Below are 23322 nucleotides of genomic sequence, written 5' to 3'. Positions count from 1 at the left end.
GGTACATTCACGCCATGGCGTTGGAAACCCAAATAAGTCCGTGTGGTATTTCTGCAGCAAGATACTCTGACACGTCATTGAATGATAATCTCCTGACCGTACCGGATCTTCTGACCAGTTTAGACCGCCTCCGTGGTCCAGTGGTGTAGAGTCCGCCCGGAGAGCGGAAGGTCCTGGGTTCAAACCCGGCCGCGTCATACTACAAGACGTTAAAAGATGGTACTTGTTGTTACCCTGTCTGGCGCTCGTCATTAAGGGGCTAAAACAAGGACTGGTTGGCTCGGAGTCAGTATACTGTGTCTGAGTAGGGTATTCATGTTAAACTGCGGCATGGTATCTCAGTAAGCTAGCACTATAAATCGGCATCAGTTCGGACTAGTACAAGCAGCCACACAAGTACACACACACGTACATGCACGTCGCTGTATCAGTGCAATAATCTATGACGCGACGTTGACTCGCTGACTCGCCTCGAACTATGCGATCAAACGACCCGCTCAGGACAATGCAGGCAAGTTGAGTTTTACTGCTGTTCAGAGTGTCCCGCACGACTTCGTCGTCGATGACCTAATTATATCTGTGGAGTCTAAAGAAGAAGCAAAATGCCTGTCGCAACAACTTATCCAGCTATCGCAGCTATCCAAATTCAAAGGAAGTCCTGAACACAATGAGTGAAAGAGCTATCGAGACTGACTTGGATTTGGATTAACTACATATGCAGCATGCACTTGTTCTGAAGTGGAATATGCCTGATGATCCACCCACAGAGAGGATTAATAAGCACAGTCAGTTATTTGATCCATGTGGCTTTTAGCTCTGTAAGAGCGAAGTGTTTGATACAAAACCTATGGTCACAGAAACTATTATTTTGTCCCTGACCATCTTTCTGCCTATTGCGTCAAACAGCCAAAAACATGTTGAAATTTTGTCCAGGGAGTCTATTATTGTTCATCTATGCTTTTCCATTCACGTCTTGGTTGTGCGTGATTATCCAAGTTAAAATTCCAATACGTAAGCCTTATGCCCTTGATTTTTAAGACAGAAACTCAAATTTTAGACTTTTTAAGTGACATATAAAAACATTCAAGGTGCATGTTTTATCAAATGTGTATGTTCGTAATGGTTTTGAATGTCATATTTCTGTCTTTCTGTTGTGTTTGTTTGTTTTTTAACGCCGCACTCTTCCAGCTCTATGATGGCGGTCTGTAAATCGAGTCTGGTTCTCTGTTGTGAATGCGCGGCGTAACACTCGATTTATTCGCCCACTACTGCAATGTATATACAAATTGTGATTGTTTGGAAGTATTTATCAACCTCCTCAGATATATTTTGGTAGTGGTTATTCAATGAGAGATGCGTCCATACTTATTGCATTCTTATGTGTTCTGGGGCGGTCAGGTAGCCTAGTGTTGGAATATTGCTAAACGCGGCGTAAAACCATACTCACTCACTCACTCTTATGTGTTCTTAATAACATTGGAGATGATTAAGAATATGAATAAATATGTTCCAATACGTCATGCGTTGTTAGAGTTCTTGTATGCGATAATAAGAAGTGCATGAAGACAGATGGCATTCAAGCGATTACATACTCTGACATTTATTGATTAATACCAATCTGACAGTTAAACAAACGGTCATTGCATAGTTATCCAGTATTTAGACTTAGAGGGAGAACATGGTGGGTAGGGTATTTGATTATGTGAAGAAAAGGTGGCTTCACATTGGAAACCTAAGTTTGCCGATTAACGTTTACAAACACACGTCTGTGTGTGTACATGGCGAAACTAGTTTTTGAATATTGACAAACTGTGGAGAATCTGTCTCTCTACGCACAATAGTTTAATAAACATGTTGGTGTTTTCCAGATTCGTGCTACGTGTGTGTTGTAACATGAGCAAAATGTGTTAACGTGTTTCTTCACTGTAACGATGATGTCTCTGGCTTGCTGGAGGTCTGTTGACCACGTCTCTGTGTCATCCCTGAAGTATCACCTCATCCTGGATCATCAGCTGAATCTTTGTATTTAGCCAGAACGATCTACTCCCGAATGTATCAAGGCGTCAAGATTAAAAGAAAGAATACCATCATATATGTATGTCCGAAAATATAACAGTGATGTAAAGTAAAATTATGTGCTATTTGTCCTTCAACGTAGTCAAGGTTTAATATGGAGAGTACCGTTCTATTATAAGTTTGCTCTTAATTGAAACCAGCAAGGAATCTGCTATGCGTCTCTCGGGGGTACGCTTGTATCAGATGTTGTCATCAGTGTGCAAGGATGTTTCTTTCTCAGCTCCCTGTGTAGACAATAAACAGTCCAAGGTTTTACCGACAGTCAATTCTCTGCACTCTGAACACGAGGACTTAAGAAACAAAAGCATGTGTCAAGGAAACGCCATCAGTTTGTACAGATTTTTAACACAGCAGAACCTCCCCATTACGTCTCAGCGATTTTCATGCAATTTGGAAGACAAGAAGTTTCTTGTAGCATGCCAAATCCGATTACTACTCATACTATTATCACTACTTCTATTTCTACTACTAGTACTACTGCTGTTGCTGCTGCTACTACTACTACTACTACTACTACTACTACTACTACTACTACTACTACTACTACTGGTGCCAGGGGGCACGGGTGGCCCAGTCGTCTAAGGCGCCGCAATTCGCTCTGCAGAGTTGCGTCCCCTGGGCACGCCAGAAACCTATGATTGTGGGTTCGAATCCCGATTCACCCCGATTATGTTTCTAGGTTTGTCAGCACCATACCCGTGCTCGTGGGTTTCACCAAAGTGGTAAACGTCTGAGACCTGCATCACTTCGGGCTTTTCTCCCACATTAAGCCGACACGCTGTGATATAACTCGTACACTGTTAAAAACGGCGTTAACCCAACTCACTCACTACTGGGGCCACAGTCTTCGAAGGTGTTGCAATTCGCTGTACGAGTTGCGTCCCTTGGTCACGAATCCTGGTTTGCCCGATACAATTGTCAGCACCATACCCGTGCTTGTGGGTTTCACAGAAGTGACAAACATCTTAGAACTGCATCACTTTGGGCTTTTCTTTCACATTATGCTGACACGCCATGATACAACTGGAATATATTTCCAAGGCGCGCTAAACCAGTCTCACTCCCTCACAGCCACTACTACCTCTGTCACAAAAAAGGAATACATCATTCAGAAAGTTCGCCAAATGTCTTAATCCAATATGAGCAGAAGAAGATGATAAACGCTACGATAAAGCTAAATTCATTACGCGTAGATACTTTGACCAATGGACATTTACAGGACGATTATGCGTAACACTTGTTTATCATAACACGTTAATCATTGTTAATCATTACAGTGACAATTCCTTTGGTTTTTGCGACTAAACAAATTGCAACGCGTAAAAGCAGTATATTATCTGTAACGCTCAATTTCCTGGATTGGATATAATGTTTACATGTAAAGACGTTAGCTTTACGGGTAACGAGCGTGTAAACTTTCATCACTATTCATTGGTCAAAGGCTTTATGTGTTTTGACTTCAGCTTTACGTGTTAGGCGTAAAGACATTAGTTTTACGCATGTGAAGTGTGGTTACACGTCAACCTACATGGTCGGTCTTTACACTTAAAGTTTTAGGAGATAAACATACTGTGTTTTCAATGTAGGGCTAGGTTACCTGTGGATTTAACCGCATGAATTTGGAATCGAACGCGCATGACTAAATAAAACGCGAACTCTTTGGTGTTTGCAAATATATTGAGTGAAGCGGCATGGGTTGAGTCCAGTGTTTTGAGTGGGTTGTCGGTCTGAATTACGGAATCACCGACAACATTCTGTAAACAAAATATGCCGTTTTATATTACTAAGCAGTTTGTCTCCACCGTAATACTTCACTCGAACATATGACAAGCATTGAAAACATATAAGCACGGCAAGCTCACGTGAGGTGGGCATCCCTAAATAAAACTAAGCAAGCTTTGCAAGACTTTCGTTCTACACAGCGCGTCACCATTATGACGTCATATCGCTCATTGTGACGCAAAAGATATGACGGTCACAGTCGTCAATAGAAAAGCACCAAGCTCTCTGTTGTCTCCAAAACGTAAATACATTCTTTTTGTAGATTTCTATCATGTTTTCTGCACGTAATGTATTGACACACATCCTTTGAATATTGTAATAACAGTAACTGTGCATTTTGTAACATGTAATTATACATATAATTATATAAATATGCCTACCGACAATGACTGAAAAAAGTACTATTCTATGAATATAAGCTTCCGCGGTGATGCAGGAGTCAAAGCAGCTCTTTCAATCAGAGGGGGTTTATTGTAATTTAATAGCCTCTGATTTACCAATCAGAATCGAGTAATTTAAATATTCATGGTAGAACTGCGCTTTACTGTGTAACGTTTATAATATTTTGACCCTATCCGGTAACTATGGACAGAAGGATGATACGTGTCGCCATAAACTCACTGAAATTAAAGATGATGATGAGATGCTGGCAAAAAGTGATCCGTTTTTATCCCAGCATTGAAACACATTTACAAGCTGATCATGAGTGAAACAAACAAGAACATTTTTACAATATACACTGTTAAATACAGTCTGGCATACAAATACGAACACTACATATGTGCAGTTTTCATGTTGATACACACCACATGTAGTTGAGAATATACAAAGAGATTTAAAACTGGCAGGCGTCCATCATATCAGTTCAGCATGGCGACCAACGTGTTGTACTGTTGTCGGATGTCGTCAGTTCTGTAACACTGATACCACATTACTCCAGAACGACTGAAAGATAAAATATGAAATAGTACAACAATTGATCTAATGTGGAATGAATAGCAGCATCTTGTGTGAGAGACATTTCCTACTGTGCATTAAAATACATAATGATTTCTGATTCACTCGGTATTGTGCAATATTCTAGCATGACAAGTGGATGAACTAAAATATCTAGTTTTTACATCATTTCGGAGTGAAACAACTGTGTTTCCGACTTTTCTGCCTTGAAATACGGATGCCTTGTGTTACTTACTTGGAACCCAACGTTTATCGTACATGTTATCTTCTATGTGATAGTGAAAGAATTAATTGCATTCAGCGCACATCATAAGTACCAGTCTGATTTTTCAGTGAGTGTGAGAGTGGTCTTGTGTAGCTAATCTAGTAATGCACCGGATTTCACATATACTACTCGTAGGAGGAATCGAACCCGGGTCTTCAGCATGCTCACTGACGCTTCTGCAAGTAAACTACCCCAGTACCTGCTTAGTGTCTGACAAAACACCACTGTGCGCCACTGTGTCAAGCCAACTGCTGCCAGAGAACGTTCAACATTGCTTACACGCCAGTTAGTTCTTTTGGTGCATGCTTGAACTTAGTTTTCTAATAATTAAAATACATTTCCTCCGATGGTGTTTCTTGTTTGGCATTGTCATATATTCATAGATCAAGGTTTCCATGTTTCATTTGTGCTACGTTGATTATCAAGACGGTATTAACGTCTTAGATTACAGTGAGACCACTAACAGGTGAAATGGTTCCAGAAATTTTAAATTAACCCAATAGTTGCCATTTCTTTGTACAAATTTGCTGATGTATCATTCCTGATTATACGTGTTCAGTCAGTAAAGCAGTGATCATACCACCCTACAGTGCAGAAGATGTCGAGATCTTCCACAAAATTACACAGCAATGAAAGACAACGGATACAAATTCATGTATATATCAATTTGATGACATCGTCAAATGAACATCTCTGTGACGTGACAAGTCATATTTATGTCACTGCACTGGTCAGTTTTGAACAGTTTTGAACAGTGAGTGATTACAGGCAAGGCAAGGGGACGGGTTATGGCAAGATGTTTAGACGGTTGGGTGAAAGTGTTTTTTTCACACAGAACAGTACAGACATAGTAAGCACAAACTTGTGGTCATCTGTCACTCCTGTTGGGTGAAAGTTGTTTCTCCAGACAAAATAGTGTAGACATAGACTGGAAACAGTTTCGTCACAAACGTGTGGTCATCTGTTTGAGTAACGACTCCTGTCTGTGTGCTACTACTACAGTGCATATATTTCTTGATACTTTTATATATTTTTCACAAATTACCCTTAGCAAAGGAAATCCTTATATTTGCAAGTCGGTAGGCACGGTATAACTCATTTATCACGACACTAATAAAACACAATGGCATTCCCTCAGCAAACTCATTTATGTGAACCTTAAATTACATAATCCTAGATAAAGCATGTCGTATTCGTAGCGACACGAGTTTTCCTCTCTTGGTCAAGTGTCGATAAATATTCATACTCAGCAGGCACATGTTTAACGATCTTCCAAACTATAATTAAAATATGCTTTTATAATTATATAATCATAAAAACTTTGTTTGGCAATACTGAGATTACCATCTTATCAGCCCCTTTTACAGTCGTGAATACCATGGTCAAGCGTTAAGACCTATTCCCTTGGCCGTAGACACATGTTTAAAAACGGACATACCAGTACATGTAAATGATATAAGTTCTCATTACCTGCTTACCATATACTGAACAGAACTTTATCGGCTTTGGGCAGATAACATTGTGTCAAACCCACAACATTAGAGAAATGGTAAATGTTATACAGAGAGCTGTTGGGTATTTAACTTCTAAGGCACACCAGTTCGGATACACACCAGAAAATCACAGCTCTCTCCTATCTTGTTTCAAGGTAATCAATAGCAACATCGCCTTCGTGATGTATTACCGTAGTCAGAAAAATAATTACTTCTGAAACTTACTATTCTCTACTTACCGTATTTGCCGAAATTATTTCGTCGCCTTAGTGATACATTACCATAGTCACCAAAATATTCACTACTAAAAGTAATTATTCTCTCGCTAAAACTGAACAATATCTTCTACAGTGTACCATCGTATCTTTATTCTGAACAATCACCCTGCTTTTTTACTTACCGTGTTTGCCGAAATTATTATGTCAGGAAAGTAAAATTACACATATGAAAGTCTTTACCGAAGTAAATGCAACGTTCCTCATCTAAACGACCGCCTCCGTGGTCTAGTGGTAGAGCGTCCGCCCGGAGAACGGAAGGTCCGGAGTTCGATCCCCGGCCGCGTCATACCAAAAGACGTTAAAAGATGGTACTTGTTGTTACCCTGTCTGGCGCTCGGCATTAAGGGGCTAAAACAAGGACTGGTCGGCTCGGAGTCAGTATACTGTGTCTGAGTGGGGTATTCATGTTAAACTGCGGCATGGTATCTCAGTGAGCTAGCACTATAAATCGGCATCAGTCCAGACTAGTACAAGCAGCCACACGCACACACACATGTACATGCACCCAATTTCACCTCACCTCCTCATCTAAACACACAGTTTAGCGTAGATGCCATACGTATGTATATTTCATTTATTCATTAATGTTACTGGTAGTAATAAATCCTTACCATAGTTACCCAAACAGGTGCGACATCCCAAGCATAGAATTGTCATGAAGGTTGTACGGTACATGCTCTATTAAAATGTTATAATTACTATGGCTTTCTGTAAACTTATGTTATTATCATTACCGTTCTTACTCTAGTAAATGTTGTATCCTTTGTATATTGCCAACATGCGCATTTACCGAACATACTTAAGCATTACAAACCTTTATTCCCAGAATTAGATTGAAACTGTCTGAGGCTATTATTTTGATTGTTTGCCATGATTACATGTGAATTAATGTCTTTTTAATGATATGTCGCAACACTAGCTTGAATACACCCTAGGAACGCACAGCTCTCTTGTTTCAAGGCTAGCTACTAATAGCTAATTCACCATAACGAGGCCTGACAGTAACGTGATCATTAGAGCAAAGCTGTCTTACTACAAAGATACTCAGTCAACCGTGTAAATAATTCTAACCATCTGGTCGTTCCCCTTCGTCGTCTTTTACAACATGCACAGTGTTCTGAAAACTATTCTACTCTGGAATGATCACGATTCACAATGGGCCCTGAACATATAGGGTCACCCAAATGTAAATATTTAAATATTCCAGTCCTAACTAAAAAGTTATCGTTCATATGTTGTTTGTGAGGTTATATTAAGTCAGTGACTATGTGTCCATTCTGTTTGCCTGTGTTTCAATCTCACACAGTCAACATTATCCAAATAGTGTCCAATTATCACTTCCATACATCAGACCTTGCAGTATGACCTGTATGCTTATATCTGACAACGATCAAGGAATAGAAACGACTGTTGATGTAACTGATTACCTATCTCAAACAATCTACACAAACATACAAAGTTATGCGCACGTCTTTTCACGCGCACAATGCTTGTGATTAGAGTGGAATGCATATTGTTTGAACATGCTTGTATAGGCTTTAAACATCATGGTACCTACTTTCCTGCCTGTGTAACACCACCATACAAAGTCTTCGTCATCACCATCAAACACCTGTCCGACTCTTCCTGTAGCTCGCTGTACCTTCTGCACCCTGTCATAGTTCGGGAAACTGAAACTGTAGATCACAAACACATGTACACATATGTTCTCCTCCTGCCTCTGCTCTACACTGTTATATTCCCTGCAACTGAAATGTAGATAACAAACACATATACACATACATGTATGTTCTCCTCCTGTCCCTGCAATATTAACCTGCTTCAACATCAGGGCCGGACACATCACAACTGAAATGTAGATCACAAATACATGTACACATATGATCTCCCCCTGTCCCTGCAATATTAACATGCTTTAACATCAGGGCCGGACACATCACAACTGAAATGTAGATCACAAATACATGTACACATATGATCTCCCCCTGTCCCTGCAATATTAACATGCTTTAACATCAGGGCCGGACACATCACAACTGAAATGTAGATCACAAATACATGTACACATATGATCTCCCCCTGTCCCTGCAATATTAACATGCTTTAACAGCTAGGGCCGGACACATCACAACTGAAATGTAGATCACAAATACATGTACACATATGTTCTTCTGTCCCTGCTATATTAGCATGCTTTTACAGCTAGGGCCGGAAACATCACAACTGAAACGTAGATCAAACATACGTCCTCCTCCTGTCTCTGCTATATTACCAGAGAGATCATTTTATCATGTGGCATATATATGTTCCCCTCCAACCAAAGTGCAGTCCTAGTTGCATCATACTCAATGCGCTATCAAAACTTAAGGTACCATGCCAACGGTGTCGTGAAAATGCATTTCATTCTGTAAAGTTAAGTAGTAAGGTCCTGCTCTGTTTATGCTATTCGTATCTCAGGATAAACAGGAGACAATTGAAATCGATACTGGAACATTCAAAAGGCGAGATAGAAATACACTATATTCTCATCCTCCAAGGAAGGGCGGTAACTCATTCTGACATAAGACTAGAACTGCATGTCAGTGCAGCTGGGCAGCGTAGATAGAAGGAGCAGACGTCGGTTGGACAACGCCAATAAAAAAACGTTACATAACTCTATCCACACATGAACAGGGAGATGGTTTATTTGTGGAATAGTAGAAAACTTATTTTGAAGAACTCTTGATAGAAATGTATTTTCTGAAGATCTACACATGTAAGCGGTTGATTAAAACTGCACGTGATCATTATACGAATTTGGGAACAGTAGCAGGCATCTCTCAATACACTGTGACAGCTTGCCATTTATAATGGAATGAAAATAATTAGATCTGAGTAACAAAATATGATTCAAAGACAAGTGACTGCTGCATGTATATACTTTCAACTGGGTCATGTGAAGAGCAAATAAAACAATCACCGGAAATCCAACTTCCAAAGAAGAATGTATATGTATGGTATGACAGTAATTTCAAAGTTATAAATTAAATCAAACAAAAAGACAATTGTGTTATTTGGACAGTATAGTATCGGAGTATATTCATGTGAAATGTCCAGTGGGATTTCCAAGTACGAATGTAGGCCCCCAGCAACCTATAGGTATGCTTGTTGGAAGTGGATCAGGTGGCCAGTTACTGAATTGGTGGTTTGCAAGTCATCAATTCACTGAATCGGTGATCATGATGTCAATCACTGGATTGTGTTTTTCGGACTCGATTATTTACAGACCGCCGTCATACAGCTGGCATATTGCCGAGTTAGGTGTTGAACATGCGTCAATATGTGTCAGGCCATAGAAATCGTATTTTGTCCTTTTTTCTGTGTTTTATACGAGTTCAACTGTTAACATTGACTGATCGTGGTTACTAATCCTCATAAATAAGTCACGACAGAGACGCTCGAGCGCGAGATATCATGTCAAGAAAGGGACACGGGGAATGAGTGTTGCAATAAATAAGAATCATCAATGTAACTAGGGCAACATAGGGTCCGTTACAAGTTCTACCCGTGAAGGGAGTCCAAGTTACCCTCGCCGTTTTCCCGCGGCTGAGTGATTACTTTCATTTTGACATGCAGATCCACCTTATGGTTTAATATTAAGGTAGTGTGTGGAATAGAAATATTATGTTGGTGATGTGGACGTGGACGTTCCACACGTTTACAGTGGAGTAAATCTTTGGTTTGAGTGAGTTAAACATTTGACCTTTGCTGTCACCTTGCAATAATATTATATTCTGTCAACTTGTACAAATGCTATCACCATTTACAGCAGAGTAAATGGAAAAAGGGAAGTGTACATAGTAATTGGAAAATACTTACAATAAATACATTGCCCAATATTCCTTGAAAGGCTCTTTAACGTCCAGTGGCACCTTTACTACCTTCCTTGTGTTCTTGTCTACTGTGACGACCATGCCGTCTCCTGCAACAACGTCACCATGCACTCAGCACGACATACGACATCACAACATCAACATATTATCAGGACATTCACGAGAAAGTGAGCAGGTATCTTCACAATGATAATAATGTCAATGTCACCTAAAGCACTTAGTCATATCATCATATTCCATTTTGTATGTCAACAACGTACGTTTTCCTAAAAATATAGCACGGAGTAACTTAGTTTTCCTTCAAGTTAATCAGTAAAGGATTATGTGAGTATTCCTTCTGGTGGCATTGAAGCAGAGGGAGAAAAAACCAGAAGTTTATCATGAAATCACCTGAGCAATAAACCTGTTCTTTGTGTATTTCTATAAAATACATGCTTTTACTAACATGCCCTATAACGTACATGTACATGCTGATGTGAGTGAGTGAGTTGGTTTTAACGCCGCTTTTAACAGTATTCCAGTAATATCACGGCGTGTCAGCTTAATGTGGGAGAAAAGCCCGAAGTGATGCAGGTCTTAGACGTTTACCACTTCGTTGAAACCCACGAGCACGGGTATGGTGCTGACAAACCTGGAAACGTAATCGGGGTGAACCGGGGTTCGAACCCACAATCATAGGTTTCTGGCGTGCTCAAGGGAAGGAACTCTGCACAGCGAATCGCCGTGCCTGGGCCGGACGACTGGGCCTCCCGTGCTCCCCCATGCAGATGTAGATGTTACACGTAGCGTGTGTCTCAAAAAGCGTAAATCTGTTGGGATCCCTGGACAGACTCGGACCAAAGTACTTCAAGCCTGTTGGGAGAGCAGTTATAAGATGGGACTCACTCAGTCAGTCCTCTTTTTTAATTTCTTTCCTAAAGGAGTCATTTGGCTCCTGCTTGAAAACACACTGGAGCCAAAAGGATAATCCATGGAGCCAACTGAGCCAACTGAACATCAAGCACATGTCATCACAGTTTTGTTGAAATGTGAACATTCAAACACTTTTAGTCAGGTCTTACGAAAGATGCAAGGGGGTGTTTGTCTGTCGTTGCTTTGTCGGGCATGTCACTGTCAAACTGCAAAGTCAATACTCTAAACACCACCACTGTATAACAACAAGGCAATAGCACATTCTATTCAGTATGTACGGAGCTTACTACGCTTTTCATTTGATGCTCATCTTAGGAAACTGGACTTAAGGTGAAAATGCGCATGCGATATAACGACTTATAGTTGAAAAAACCCTTTAAAACACAGCATAGTTTGTGATATTGCAGTGTTAACATGACGGACATGTGCTATGGAATACGGACATTGTTTTCTCAAGTACATTCTGCGAATAACTTCCAGCTACGTATCTTTTAATTCTACTGAAAAGTCAACAATAATGAGGCAAACAAATCAGCAAATTAAAGTTCAGTCGCTTATGCGATCGGTCAGTCGCTAATAAGAGGGCTGGAAGGCTGTGTCATAATGCCTAGGATGATTGTATTTCAGTTGACTCGGAAGAGTTTGAAAAGTTGATAATGCTATCAGCGACGTACCCGGAATTCATTGCCTACAGCTGCCGTGATGTAGCTAGAACATTGGTGCCTGCGGCATAAAACAACAAACAAAGCAGCAACATTCAATGAGAAGAAAACAACGCCTGAACCGCAGAATACACAAACACAACGCATATTACAGCTGAAGTCGAGAGTACATGTGGAGTAATGTGGGGTCTGTGATGTGTTTTCGTCTCACCAACAAAGATACCGTAGTTATAGTTTGCTTTGCTGCCTATCTCCACACCACCCCCCGGCTCGAGCACACTCCCCTCACTGTCCACCACTGTCTGGGTGGTGATCGTCACTGCATGAGAGGCTGGCCCTTGGTCACGTGGTCTGCCTGCAGGCGGAAGTAACACACAAATGTTTAGCAACTGACGCAGTCAAGGTGATGCATCCGAATTACACAATATGGTCTCGGAAGAAGAAGAAGAATGTTTTTGAAATATGTCTTTTTAAATATATGGACAGGTTTTTAATAACAGAATCATTTCTGGTAGATAGAAGACTGATATTTTTTTGAACAGATGGTTGGTAACATTTTGGAATTAAATTTTCCCTACTACTTTTATAAAAAGGACAAATTAGCAAAAAATGGTATTCATTTTCCATTTCATATTGGTTACATTTCAAACATAAACTAAACGATGATTCTGTGGTTGCATTAAATCGAGTTTTCTGTAGATAAAGAGTATGGCTTAAACAACGGAATTTACATAAAGCTCTAAGAAGATCTCTTTCATACGCTAAAGTAGACAGATATTTTTCTGGTTCGAGTAGTGATTTATAAGATGAATAAAGGGAAGAAGAACTGGTGATTTTGTAATGCCAGTTTTGGAATTCTACATCTTTTCTTGTTTGAATATAACCATGAGGCATTTCATATCGCCGCAATCCTGAGACACCAAAACATATGAAAACCAAGTTTGAAACAATAATTTTCTTATATAGGAAACCCAGTTAGTTAGACCATTTTCGTCAAATGCTTTTAACATATGGTAACAGGCATAGAGATATCTTGTTTCGTGTAATCTAAGTTGTCGACACCAGTATTTAATACAACGACTGTAATAGTGTACACACATTCATGTTCTTCCAAGCTCTCCTAGAATTGCATTTGTTGATGTTCTTTCACCAACGGAAAGAAGACTGTTAAAGAAATTACTCTGAATCTTTTCAATGCTTTTTCAAATGGCACATCCCCAAATGTCCGAGCCTTTCAAAAGAACAGGAGCAATATTTGAATCAAATATTTTAGCAGCAGTAGAAAGTGGGAGAGATGGGAATTTTTAATCATATCTAACACAGGAAAATTCGCTTTCCTTTCTTGAATAGATAGTGTATCACATGCTTTGGTCCAAACAGGCCTGAAGAGAATAGTGGACCAAGATATTTGAAATATGATACTTATTCAAATTGTGAACCTTTATAAAACCATTTCTAAATTTTCCTTTGTTCATAATCGGCATCAGTTTTTTTAGATTCTGTAATGTTACCATAGAATGATTCAACGAGTGGTAATTTAGTTTCATCGAATCTAGATCAGTCATCCATATATTCGTAAGGATATACACCTTTTTTCAACAACAAATGCCATGTTAACCGATCAGTATATTGATTTGTTATTGGCTAAATTGTCCAGGGAAGATTACAGAAACTTTACAGGGTCTATGAATCTAAGTCCATTACTTTGTTTTCTTCACTTACCGTCTGTAACTGGAGTAGTTATGCTTTTATAACATGAGGACTTAACTCTATTTGAACCTCGTCCAGTTTTTGAACTGGTGGTGTTTTCTGTTCTCTGGTCTTAAAAAACAACCATACCACTGCTATAATACCTAGGTCATAGGGAGCCAAAGCTTTCATTGCGTGTGTACTTTGTTCAGTGAGGGCTTTTGCCTTCCTGGCTAGCGTTCCCCTTTTACCAGCTGCAACTTTTCAAGGATTCTAAGTCCCTCTCACATTTGGTGTTTCCCCGTTCACTTGTGGCGTTTCTGCAATCACTTGTGGCGTTTCCACCTCCATTTATATTATAAGATGGGCACTCATGTTTAAATTGACAATACTTAACCGTTATTAAAGCAGTGGTAAGAACATTCCGTATCTATAGTAAAAGTCACAGCTTACTGTGGTTAAATAGTGTTCGAAAAACAGTCTTTGTCGAGAGATTGGCATAAATACAGGCGATTTTTTCTTTGGATAGGAAGAAACGGACTAGTCACAGCTGTGTATAATTGTACCATAACAGAAACTATTGTTTTAGTCATGGTTGCTCCTAGTCTAGACTCGTAACGCACGTATATTTTTTTTCTTCATCAGTCATGTTATCGATTTTTTCAGTGGTAGAATTTCCCCCAAGTATTGGGAACATTTTCCACCAGCAACAAAAGACGCAAGTCTTTCTCTATGTTGATCTGTAACTACAGGTTCTGGCTCATCGTTGAGCAGTTGCCTGAGAATTTAATCACATTCTATCTTTTTAATGTAATACCCTAGCCGATATTTAAGTCTAAGATAATGAAATATGACATATCCAATACAGCCCGAAATAATAATCTGTTGCAAAAGAATGAGGATTTCAAACCACATTATTACATAATCGCTGCTTGTCTTCAATTTATCGCATTTTGCTATATTTTGCTATATTTTTTCTATATTTTGCTATATGTTTGCATATTTTGCTAAGCAGTTGCTAAAGTTTGCTAATCAGTTACTATATTTTGATCAGTTGTTAAAGTTTGCTAAGCAATTGCATAAGCAGCTGGTTGGTCAGTTTTTAATACGAGTTTACAGTGCTTCGTTTCCGCTTACAGTTTTCTGACTTATCTCGCTCGAGCATGGTATAAATAACATCATTTTCACGTAGGCATTCCTTAAATGAATCTCGGTCTTTGCAGTGAAACAGGGCAACCAATTTGGTCTGCTCTCTGAGATCTTTCAAGACAGAGTTGAATTTTTTAGTAAGAACCCAAACGCTGTGCTCCATAATTTGTCAGGAGAGTGCTAAATATGAAAGCATATCTTTCTTTTTGGTAAGTTCTCTTCTCGCACTGCAGGCGTCTGTTATGAAAAGAGTTGATTCTCCTTTGTATTTTCGTGACATACTCATACAAAGTCTTGTAAACGATTGCACGGATCAAAGGTCGGTCGGACGTGACCCGTAATGGGATGCCCTCAGATCTTTTTTAGCGGTAGCGAGAACAAAGATCTGGTTTTAATGAGATTGATATGGAATCCCGTTAACGCACATGTTTTTTACCCATCCTTGGGTAGTGAAATGCATGGGGCTTGCATAAAAGTCAACTTTTGCATGGAATGCATGCTTTTCTGTAGCAGTTGCGTTTTTGTGACTTGATTCCATACATGTACTACAATATTGAAAACCAAACTTTACTTGTTTGAAAAATACACTAAAAAATTGGTGTCACAGGAACTTTTGTTGCATATTTACCAATTACACAATATGGTATGGAAAGACTCACCATTGTTATTTGACTGACAAGTCCACTATAATCAATACACAGGAATGTAGATATGTACCAACTCAATATGCATCATGGAATTTTCGCATTAATAAAAAATCAGCAAATTCTATTATTTGTATGAGATGTATATGTTACAGATTTCAGCAAACTCGTGATATATGCATGAATGACACAGAGAGGCTACAAACGCGACAGGCAAAGACAAAAGGACATAAAGCATGGTGTTGCCACCACACACAGATATCTGGCAGAAGTGCGAACATCCAAACACTGTTTGCTGAACCGACACAACTGCTGGCTGACTACTGCCTTGACGTTGACTGAAGTATCGAGTATATACCTATTCCTACAATGAAGGAGTCCCCATGACTACCATGAATATATTACCATGGTTACCATCATGATATCACCATGACTACCATCAGTATATATCACCATGACTAGACACAAATAACCATGATAACATATCACAGGACATTTAAGATACACACGAAACATGCAATGTGATATGACTTATCATAATTATAGGTGCTGGGATAATGTGTAATCACGTGACTTTACCTGGGGCCGTTGCAGATCGGCCATTGTTCTTGGCCTTCTTTTTAACCTGAACTTGGACTTGACGGAGATAAGGTTCAGTTGTGTGGTCTGCATCAGCTGTTGGGGGAGGAGGTTGGTTGTAGTAGTTGTTGATGTTTATTATACAGTTGTTGAATATTTTGTTGGTGATGTTGTTGTCACCAACTTGAATTTCTTCGCAATTTTGGAAGTCTATCACTTTCGTTGGTCTAGACGAGGGTGACTCCGCCATTTTGCCTGCAGAAACAGAGGTCACATAAATGCGAGCACATGAACAGTATCAAACACGTGAGTGAATTGGGTTACATGCGGGGAGGCACCAGCAATGGGATTCAAATACTGTACCATGTAGAAGTAAGTGAGTACAGTTTTACGATGCTTTTAGCAATATTCCAGCAAGATATGGGCTCCACACATTGTTCCCATGTGAGGAATCGAACTCGGGTCTTCAGCGTGACGAGCAAACGCTTTAACCACTAGGCTACCCTACCGCCCCGTTCCATGTATGTATGTATGAATGGAATGAGCAAACGCTTTAACCATAAGGCTACCCTACCGCCCTGTTCCATGTATGTGTGAAATGGCGTGATGAGGAAAGGCTTTAACCACAAGAGCAATATGATTATCGCTGAAGAAATATGATCAATACTCTTTGTAATTATAACGTTTTGACTTGTTCAAATTTTCTCCAGCAACAGTAGGTCGAGATAAGTAGAGTGTCAGTATTATCTATGTCTTCATTTTGAATGGAATTTCGAGTGTATCGTGAGCTATTTCAAGTGTGGTTAGGAGTTCGCGTTGATAACGAGTTACGCCCCTCTAATTATCGAGTGCAAGAGGTATCCATTCAACAACCAGCTTGTAGCATGGACCTGTCAATCAAATGTCAGGTCACATCACCACCTCGGAAGATGACACCCTCTTTCTTGACTTGCACGTGCCAGTTTTGCAGGGGGAACACGGGCGACCGTCAGGGACTTGCCGACACCGCATATAATTCTGTTGAGGGGATGATTTGATGACTTTTGTCGTTGAGTGAGTGTGTTTTAACAGTATTCCAGTTTTATCGCGGCGTGTCAGCTTAAAGTGGGGGGTAAGCCCGAAGTAGTACCGTGATATACACTGGTCACTGGTTCAACTAGTACTGTGATATACACTGGTCACTGGTTCAACTGGTACTGTGATATACATTGGTCACTGGTTCAACTAGTACTGTCATATACATTGGTCATTGGTTCAACTGGTACTGTGATATACACTGGTCACTAGTTCAACTAGTACTGTCATATACATTGGTCACTAGTTCAACTGGTACTGTGATATACTCTGGTCACTTGTTCAACTGGTACTGTGTTATACACTTGTCACTGGTTCAACTTGTACTGTGATATACAATGGTCACTGGTTCAACTAGTACTGTGATATACATTGGTCACTGGTTCAACTAGTACTGTGATATACATTGGTCACTGGTTCAACTAGTACTGTGATATACACTGGTCACTGGTTTAACTTGTACTGTGATATACAATGGTCACTTGTTCAACTGGTACTGTGTTATACACTTGTCACTGGTTCAACTTGTACTGTGATATGCAATGGTCACTGGTTCAACTAGTACTGTGATATACATTGGTCACTGGTTCAACTAGTACTGTGATATACAATGGTCACTAGTTCAACTAGTACTGTGATATACACTGGTCACTGGTTTAACTTGTACTGTGATATACAATGGTCACTTGTTCAACTGGTACTGTGTTATACACTTGTCACTGGTTCAACTTGTACTGTGATATGCAATGGTCACTGGTTCAACTAGTACTGTGATATACATTGGTCACTGGTTCAACTAGTACTGTGATATACAATGGCCACTAGTTCAACTGATACTGTGACATACACTGGTTACTTGTTCAACTGGTACTGTGATATACATTGGTCACTTGTTCAACTGGTACTGTGCTATACATTGGTCACTTGTTCAACTGGTAGTGTGATATACACTGGTCACTGGTTCATCTAATACTGTGATATACAATGGCCACTGGTTCAAATGGTACTGTGATTTACAATTGTCACTAGTTCAACTGATACTCTGATATACATTGGTCACTAGTTCAACTAGTACTGTGATATACACTGGTCACTGGTTCAACTTGCACTGTGATATACAATGGTCACTTGTTCAACTAGTACTGTGATATACATTGGTCACTGGTTCAACTAGTACTGTGATATACAATGGCCACTGGTTCAAATGGTACTGTGATTTACAATTGTCACTAGTTCAACTGATACTCTGATATACACTGGTCACTGGTTCAACTTGTACTGTGATATACAATGGTCACTTGTTCAACTAGTACTGTGATATACAATGGCCACTAGTTCAACTGATACTGTGACATACACTGGTCACTGGTTCATCTGGTACTGTGATATACAATGGCCACTGGTTCAAATGGTACTGTGATTTACAATTGTCACTAGTTCAACTGATACTCTGATATACAATGGTCACTAGTTCAACTAGTACTGTGATATACACTGGTCACTGGTTCAACTTGTACTGTGATATACAATGGTCACTAGTTCAACTAGTACTGTGATATACATTGGTCACTTGTTCAACTGGTACTGTGTTATACACTTGTCACTGGTTCAACTTGTACTGTGATATGCAATGGTCACTGGTTCAACTAGTACTGTGATATACATTGGTCACTGGTTCAACTAGTACTGTGATATACAATGGTCACTAGTTTAACTAGTACTGTGATATACACTGGTCACTGGTTTAACTTGTACTGTGATATACAATGGTCACTTGTTCAACTGGTACTGTGTTATACACTTGTCACTGGTTCAACTTGTACTGTGATATGCAATGGTCACTGGTTCAACTAGTACTGTGATATACATTGGTCACTGGTTCAACTAGTACTGTGATATACAATGGCCACTAGTTCAACTGATACTGTGACATACACTGGTTACTTGTTCAACTGGTACTGTGATATACATTGGTCACTTGTTCAACTGGTACTGTGCTATACATTGGTCACTTGTTCAACTGGTAGTGTGATATACACTGGTCACTGGTTCATCTGGTACTGTGATATACAATGGCCACTGGTTCAAATGGTACTGTGATTTACAATTGTCACTAGTTCAACTGATACTCTGATATACAATGCTCACTAGTTCAACAAGTACTGTGATATACACTGGTCACTGGTTCAACTTGCACTGTGATATACAATGGTCACTTGTTCAACTAGTACTGTGATATACATTGGTCACTGGTTCAACTAGTACTGTGATATACAATGGCCACTGGTTCAAATGGTACTGTGATTTACAATTGTCACTAGTTCAACTGATACTCTGATATACACTGGTCACTGGTTCAACTTGTACTGTGATATACAATGGTCACTTGTTCAACTAGTACTGTGATATACAATGGCCACTAGTTCAACTGATACTGTGACATACACTGGTCACTGGTTCATCTGGTACTGTGATATACAATGGCCACTGGTTCAAATGGTACTGTGATTTACAATTGTCACTAGTTCAACTGATACTCTGATATACAATGGTCACTAGTTCAACTAGTACTGTGATATACACTGGTCACTGGTTCAACTTGTACTGTGATATACAATGGTCACTGGTTCAACTAGTACTGTGATATACATTGGTCACTGGTTCAACTAGTATTGTGATATAAAATGGCCACTTGTTCAACTGATACTGTGATATACCAACGTCACTGGTTCAACTGGTACTGTGATATACATTGGTCACTTGTTCAACTGATACTGTGATATACAATGGTCACTAGTTCAACTGATACTGTGATATACAATGGTCACTAGTTCAAATGATACTGTGATATACAATGGTCACTAGTTCAACTGATACTGTGATATACAATGGTCACTTGTTCAACTGGTACTGTGATATACAATGGTCACTAGTTCAACTGATACTGTGATATACAATGGTCACTAGTTCAACTGGTATGTGATATACACTGGTCACTAGTTCAACTAGTACAGTGATATACAATGACACTGGTTTAACTGGTACTGTGATATACAAAGACACTGGTTGAACTTCAATTGTGTCAGACCCCACCGTGTTATTCTCTGGGACCTCTGATCACCCAGGAACTGACACACATGCATTGATCGATTATTTCCCGTTTGTTATGCGTTAAATACAGACAGGTAGCTCTACCGCTATTCGAGTATTGCCAGTATAGCGACTACACGAGTTGTGTCCCTTCGTCATTGTTCACATCAATAAACCTAGTCTCTGGTTCAACTGATACTGTGAGATACAATGGTCACTAGTTCAACTGAAACTGTGAGATACAATGGTCACTAGTTCAACTGATACTGTGATATACAATTGTCACTTGTTCAACTCGTACTGTGATATACAATGGTCACTGGTTCAACTGGTACTGTGATATATAATGGTCACTAGTTCAACTGATACTGTGATATACAATGATCACTAGTTCAACTGATACTGTGATATACAATGGTCACTAGTTCAACTGATACTGTGATATACAATGGTCAATAGTTCAAATGATACTGTGATATACAATGGTCACTAGTTCAACTGATACCGTGATATACAATGGTCACTTGTTCAACTGGTACTGTGATATACAATGGTCACTAGTTCAACTGATACTGTGATATACAATGGTCACTAGTTCAACTGGTATGTGATATACACTGGTCACTAGTTCAACTAGTACAGTGATATACAATGACACTGGTTTAACTGGTACTGTGATATACAATGACACTGGTTGAACTTCAATTGTGTCAGAACCCACCGTGTTATTCTCTGGGACCTCTGATCACCCAGGAACTGACACACATGCATTGATCGATTATTTCCCGTTTGTTAATCGTTAAATACAGACAGGTAGCTCTACCGCTATTCGAGTATTGCCAGTATAGCGACTACACGAGTTGTGTCCCTTCGTCATTGTTCACATCAATAAACCTAGTCTCGTACCCACCATCGATGTTCCCAGCTGTGTTTGTGTGTGTTTCTCTGGCTGAGTCCCCGATACACTGGTTGAACCAGTGGCCATTGTTTGTTGCTAGGTAACGGTAAAGGTAAGAAGAGCTGACGTCAGCGAGTCACACAGTCGATCCTTTTGTATGTCGATTTCATTCGGTGTTATTGAACAATTTTCAAATACAATTTTATAGTAATATTTTAAAACGTGTTAATGTTCAGTGTGTAAAAATCTGAAGGACAAACTTCAGACCATCATTTACGCAGTATTTTGTCAGGTCGCTCCACTTGACGGGCAATGAAAACATGTCAATCAATATAATATCAGTAAATTACAGATTGATGTTGACACGTTGGGTAACTGTTGATTCCTGTCGGGACAACACTGCTGTTTCTTATTGTTGTTTACTTGTCTCTCGGCTGGCATGTGGTCATTATTTACTTGATCTGTAAAATTACAAGTGTTTCACTTATCAAAACGTTTTGATTATAAGGGAATGAAAGAGAAGTTCCTACCGGTTTCTTGATAAAATTAAGTGATGGTGATGGAATAAAGTAAAAAACACTCTTATAAACAACTAGTTTCCTCCAGATGTCATTGTACTGTATTAGGACAGTATGAGGTGTATTCAGTTATACAGTGCTGACGTCACTCATTGACACGGTGGATCTATTTATAGATGTCAATTGGCAATTGAATTACAACTGAGTGTTTGAAGGTCTTGAAAAACAACTAAACGCGATGCAAAATATCAAATACGTAATATTAAAGCATAAACATGCTATTTTCCGGATGTGTTTATCTTAATTAAGTTTGTAGGGCAACATACTGTTTTAAGGTTAGTGGGGTTTTCAGAGAGTAGGAATCAGACAAAGTTGCCTTCTTGTGTCACTAAAAGACGATCTGTCATTATAGAATCATCAACTAACAGATTTACGATGAATACCTGGAGTTTTCTGTCCGTTAAACACTCCGTCCTTCTGGATGTCTCTGTCTCGCCGTCTCCGACCCGGGAATTACAACAGGGGAACCCCCTTCACATCACGTGACCCCAGCTTTCATTCCGATTGGTTAGGAACGGATTGATGAAAAAAACAGTTGGCCGGGTAAGTGAAAATATGTCTCGCACAGTCGAGGTCATGTTTTAAGGAGGGTGTTCGTTAACTGTGCAGTGTATCGGGGACTGAGCCAGGGAAACACACACAAAAATAGCTGGCTACATCGATGGTGGGTACGAGACTAGGTATGACAAAGGGACACAACCCGTGTAGTCGCTATACTGGCAATACTCGAATAGTGGTCGAGCTACCTGTCTGTATTTAACGCATAACAAACAGGAAATAATCGATTAATGCATGTGTGTCAGTTCCTGGGTGATCAGAGATCCCAGAGAGTAACACGGCGGGGTCTGACACAGTTGCGTCCCTCGGCGTGGATACGAGATGAAGGAGTTGAACATCGCCTTCCCCAGCCAGGTTGATGTATATGTGGGTGTGGCTGCTTGTACTTCTCCGGACTTAAAGTGAGTGAGTGAGTGAGTGAGTGAGTATGGTTTTACGCCGCTTTTAGCAATATTCCAGCAATATCACGGCGGGGGACACCAGAAATGGGCTTCACACATTTTACCCATGTCGGGAATCGAGCCCGGGTATTCTGCGTGACGAGCGAACGCTTTTACCTCTTGGCTACCCGACCGCCCCCCGGACTTAAAGTGCATGGCCACAGAAATATGATGGCTCTGTTTAACATGGTTTGGTTAAGAACGGATTTATTCAAGAAGAACCAGCTGGTTTAGATTAGTGACTAAATATCTCACACGGTCGAGGTCAGGTCTTGAGTCGATGTTCGTTATCAGTATCGTGTATCGGGGACTAAGTCGGGGTTTTA

The 23322-nt window shown here is 39.8% G+C and overlaps 1 protein-coding gene across 4 annotated transcripts; it reads right to left on the bottom strand.

Moving 5' to 3' along the window:
• Positions 1–4309: 4309 nt before the first annotated feature.
• LOC124121293 lies at positions 4310–22468 on the bottom strand. 4 transcript variants are annotated; one of them, XM_048388854.1, is made up of 7 exons: positions 22382–22464; positions 21771–21881; positions 16359–16613; positions 12509–12652; positions 10710–10812; positions 8410–8527; positions 4310–4803 (listed from the first exon to the last, which is right to left on the bottom strand). In XM_048388854.1, exons 2-7 carry the CDS (start codon positions 21859–21861, stop codon positions 4765–4767), a joined length of 750 nt encoding a protein of 249 aa, XP_048244811.1. In that variant the 5' UTR covers positions 21862–21881; positions 22382–22464; the 3' UTR covers positions 4310–4764. The 4 variants fall into 4 exon arrangements, with proteins under 4 accessions (XP_048244811.1, XP_048244813.1, XP_048244812.1 ...); XM_048388856.1 differs by lacking the exon at positions 21771–21881 and having other exon boundaries at positions 22382–22468; XM_048388855.1 differs by lacking the exon at positions 21771–21881 and having other exon boundaries at positions 22365–22456.
• Between the last annotated feature and the right edge of the window lie 854 nt (positions 22469–23322).

This window comes from Haliotis rufescens, unplaced genomic scaffold (assembly GCF_023055435.1).
Source record: "Haliotis rufescens isolate VD_foot unplaced genomic scaffold, xgHalRufe1.0.p SCAF_8, whole genome shotgun sequence".
Classification (NCBI taxonomy): Eukaryota; Metazoa; Mollusca; class Gastropoda; order Lepetellida; family Haliotidae; genus Haliotis; species Haliotis rufescens.
Note: the sequence above shows the minus strand (reverse complement) of the source record. Positions and strands in the feature narration are given on the sequence as shown.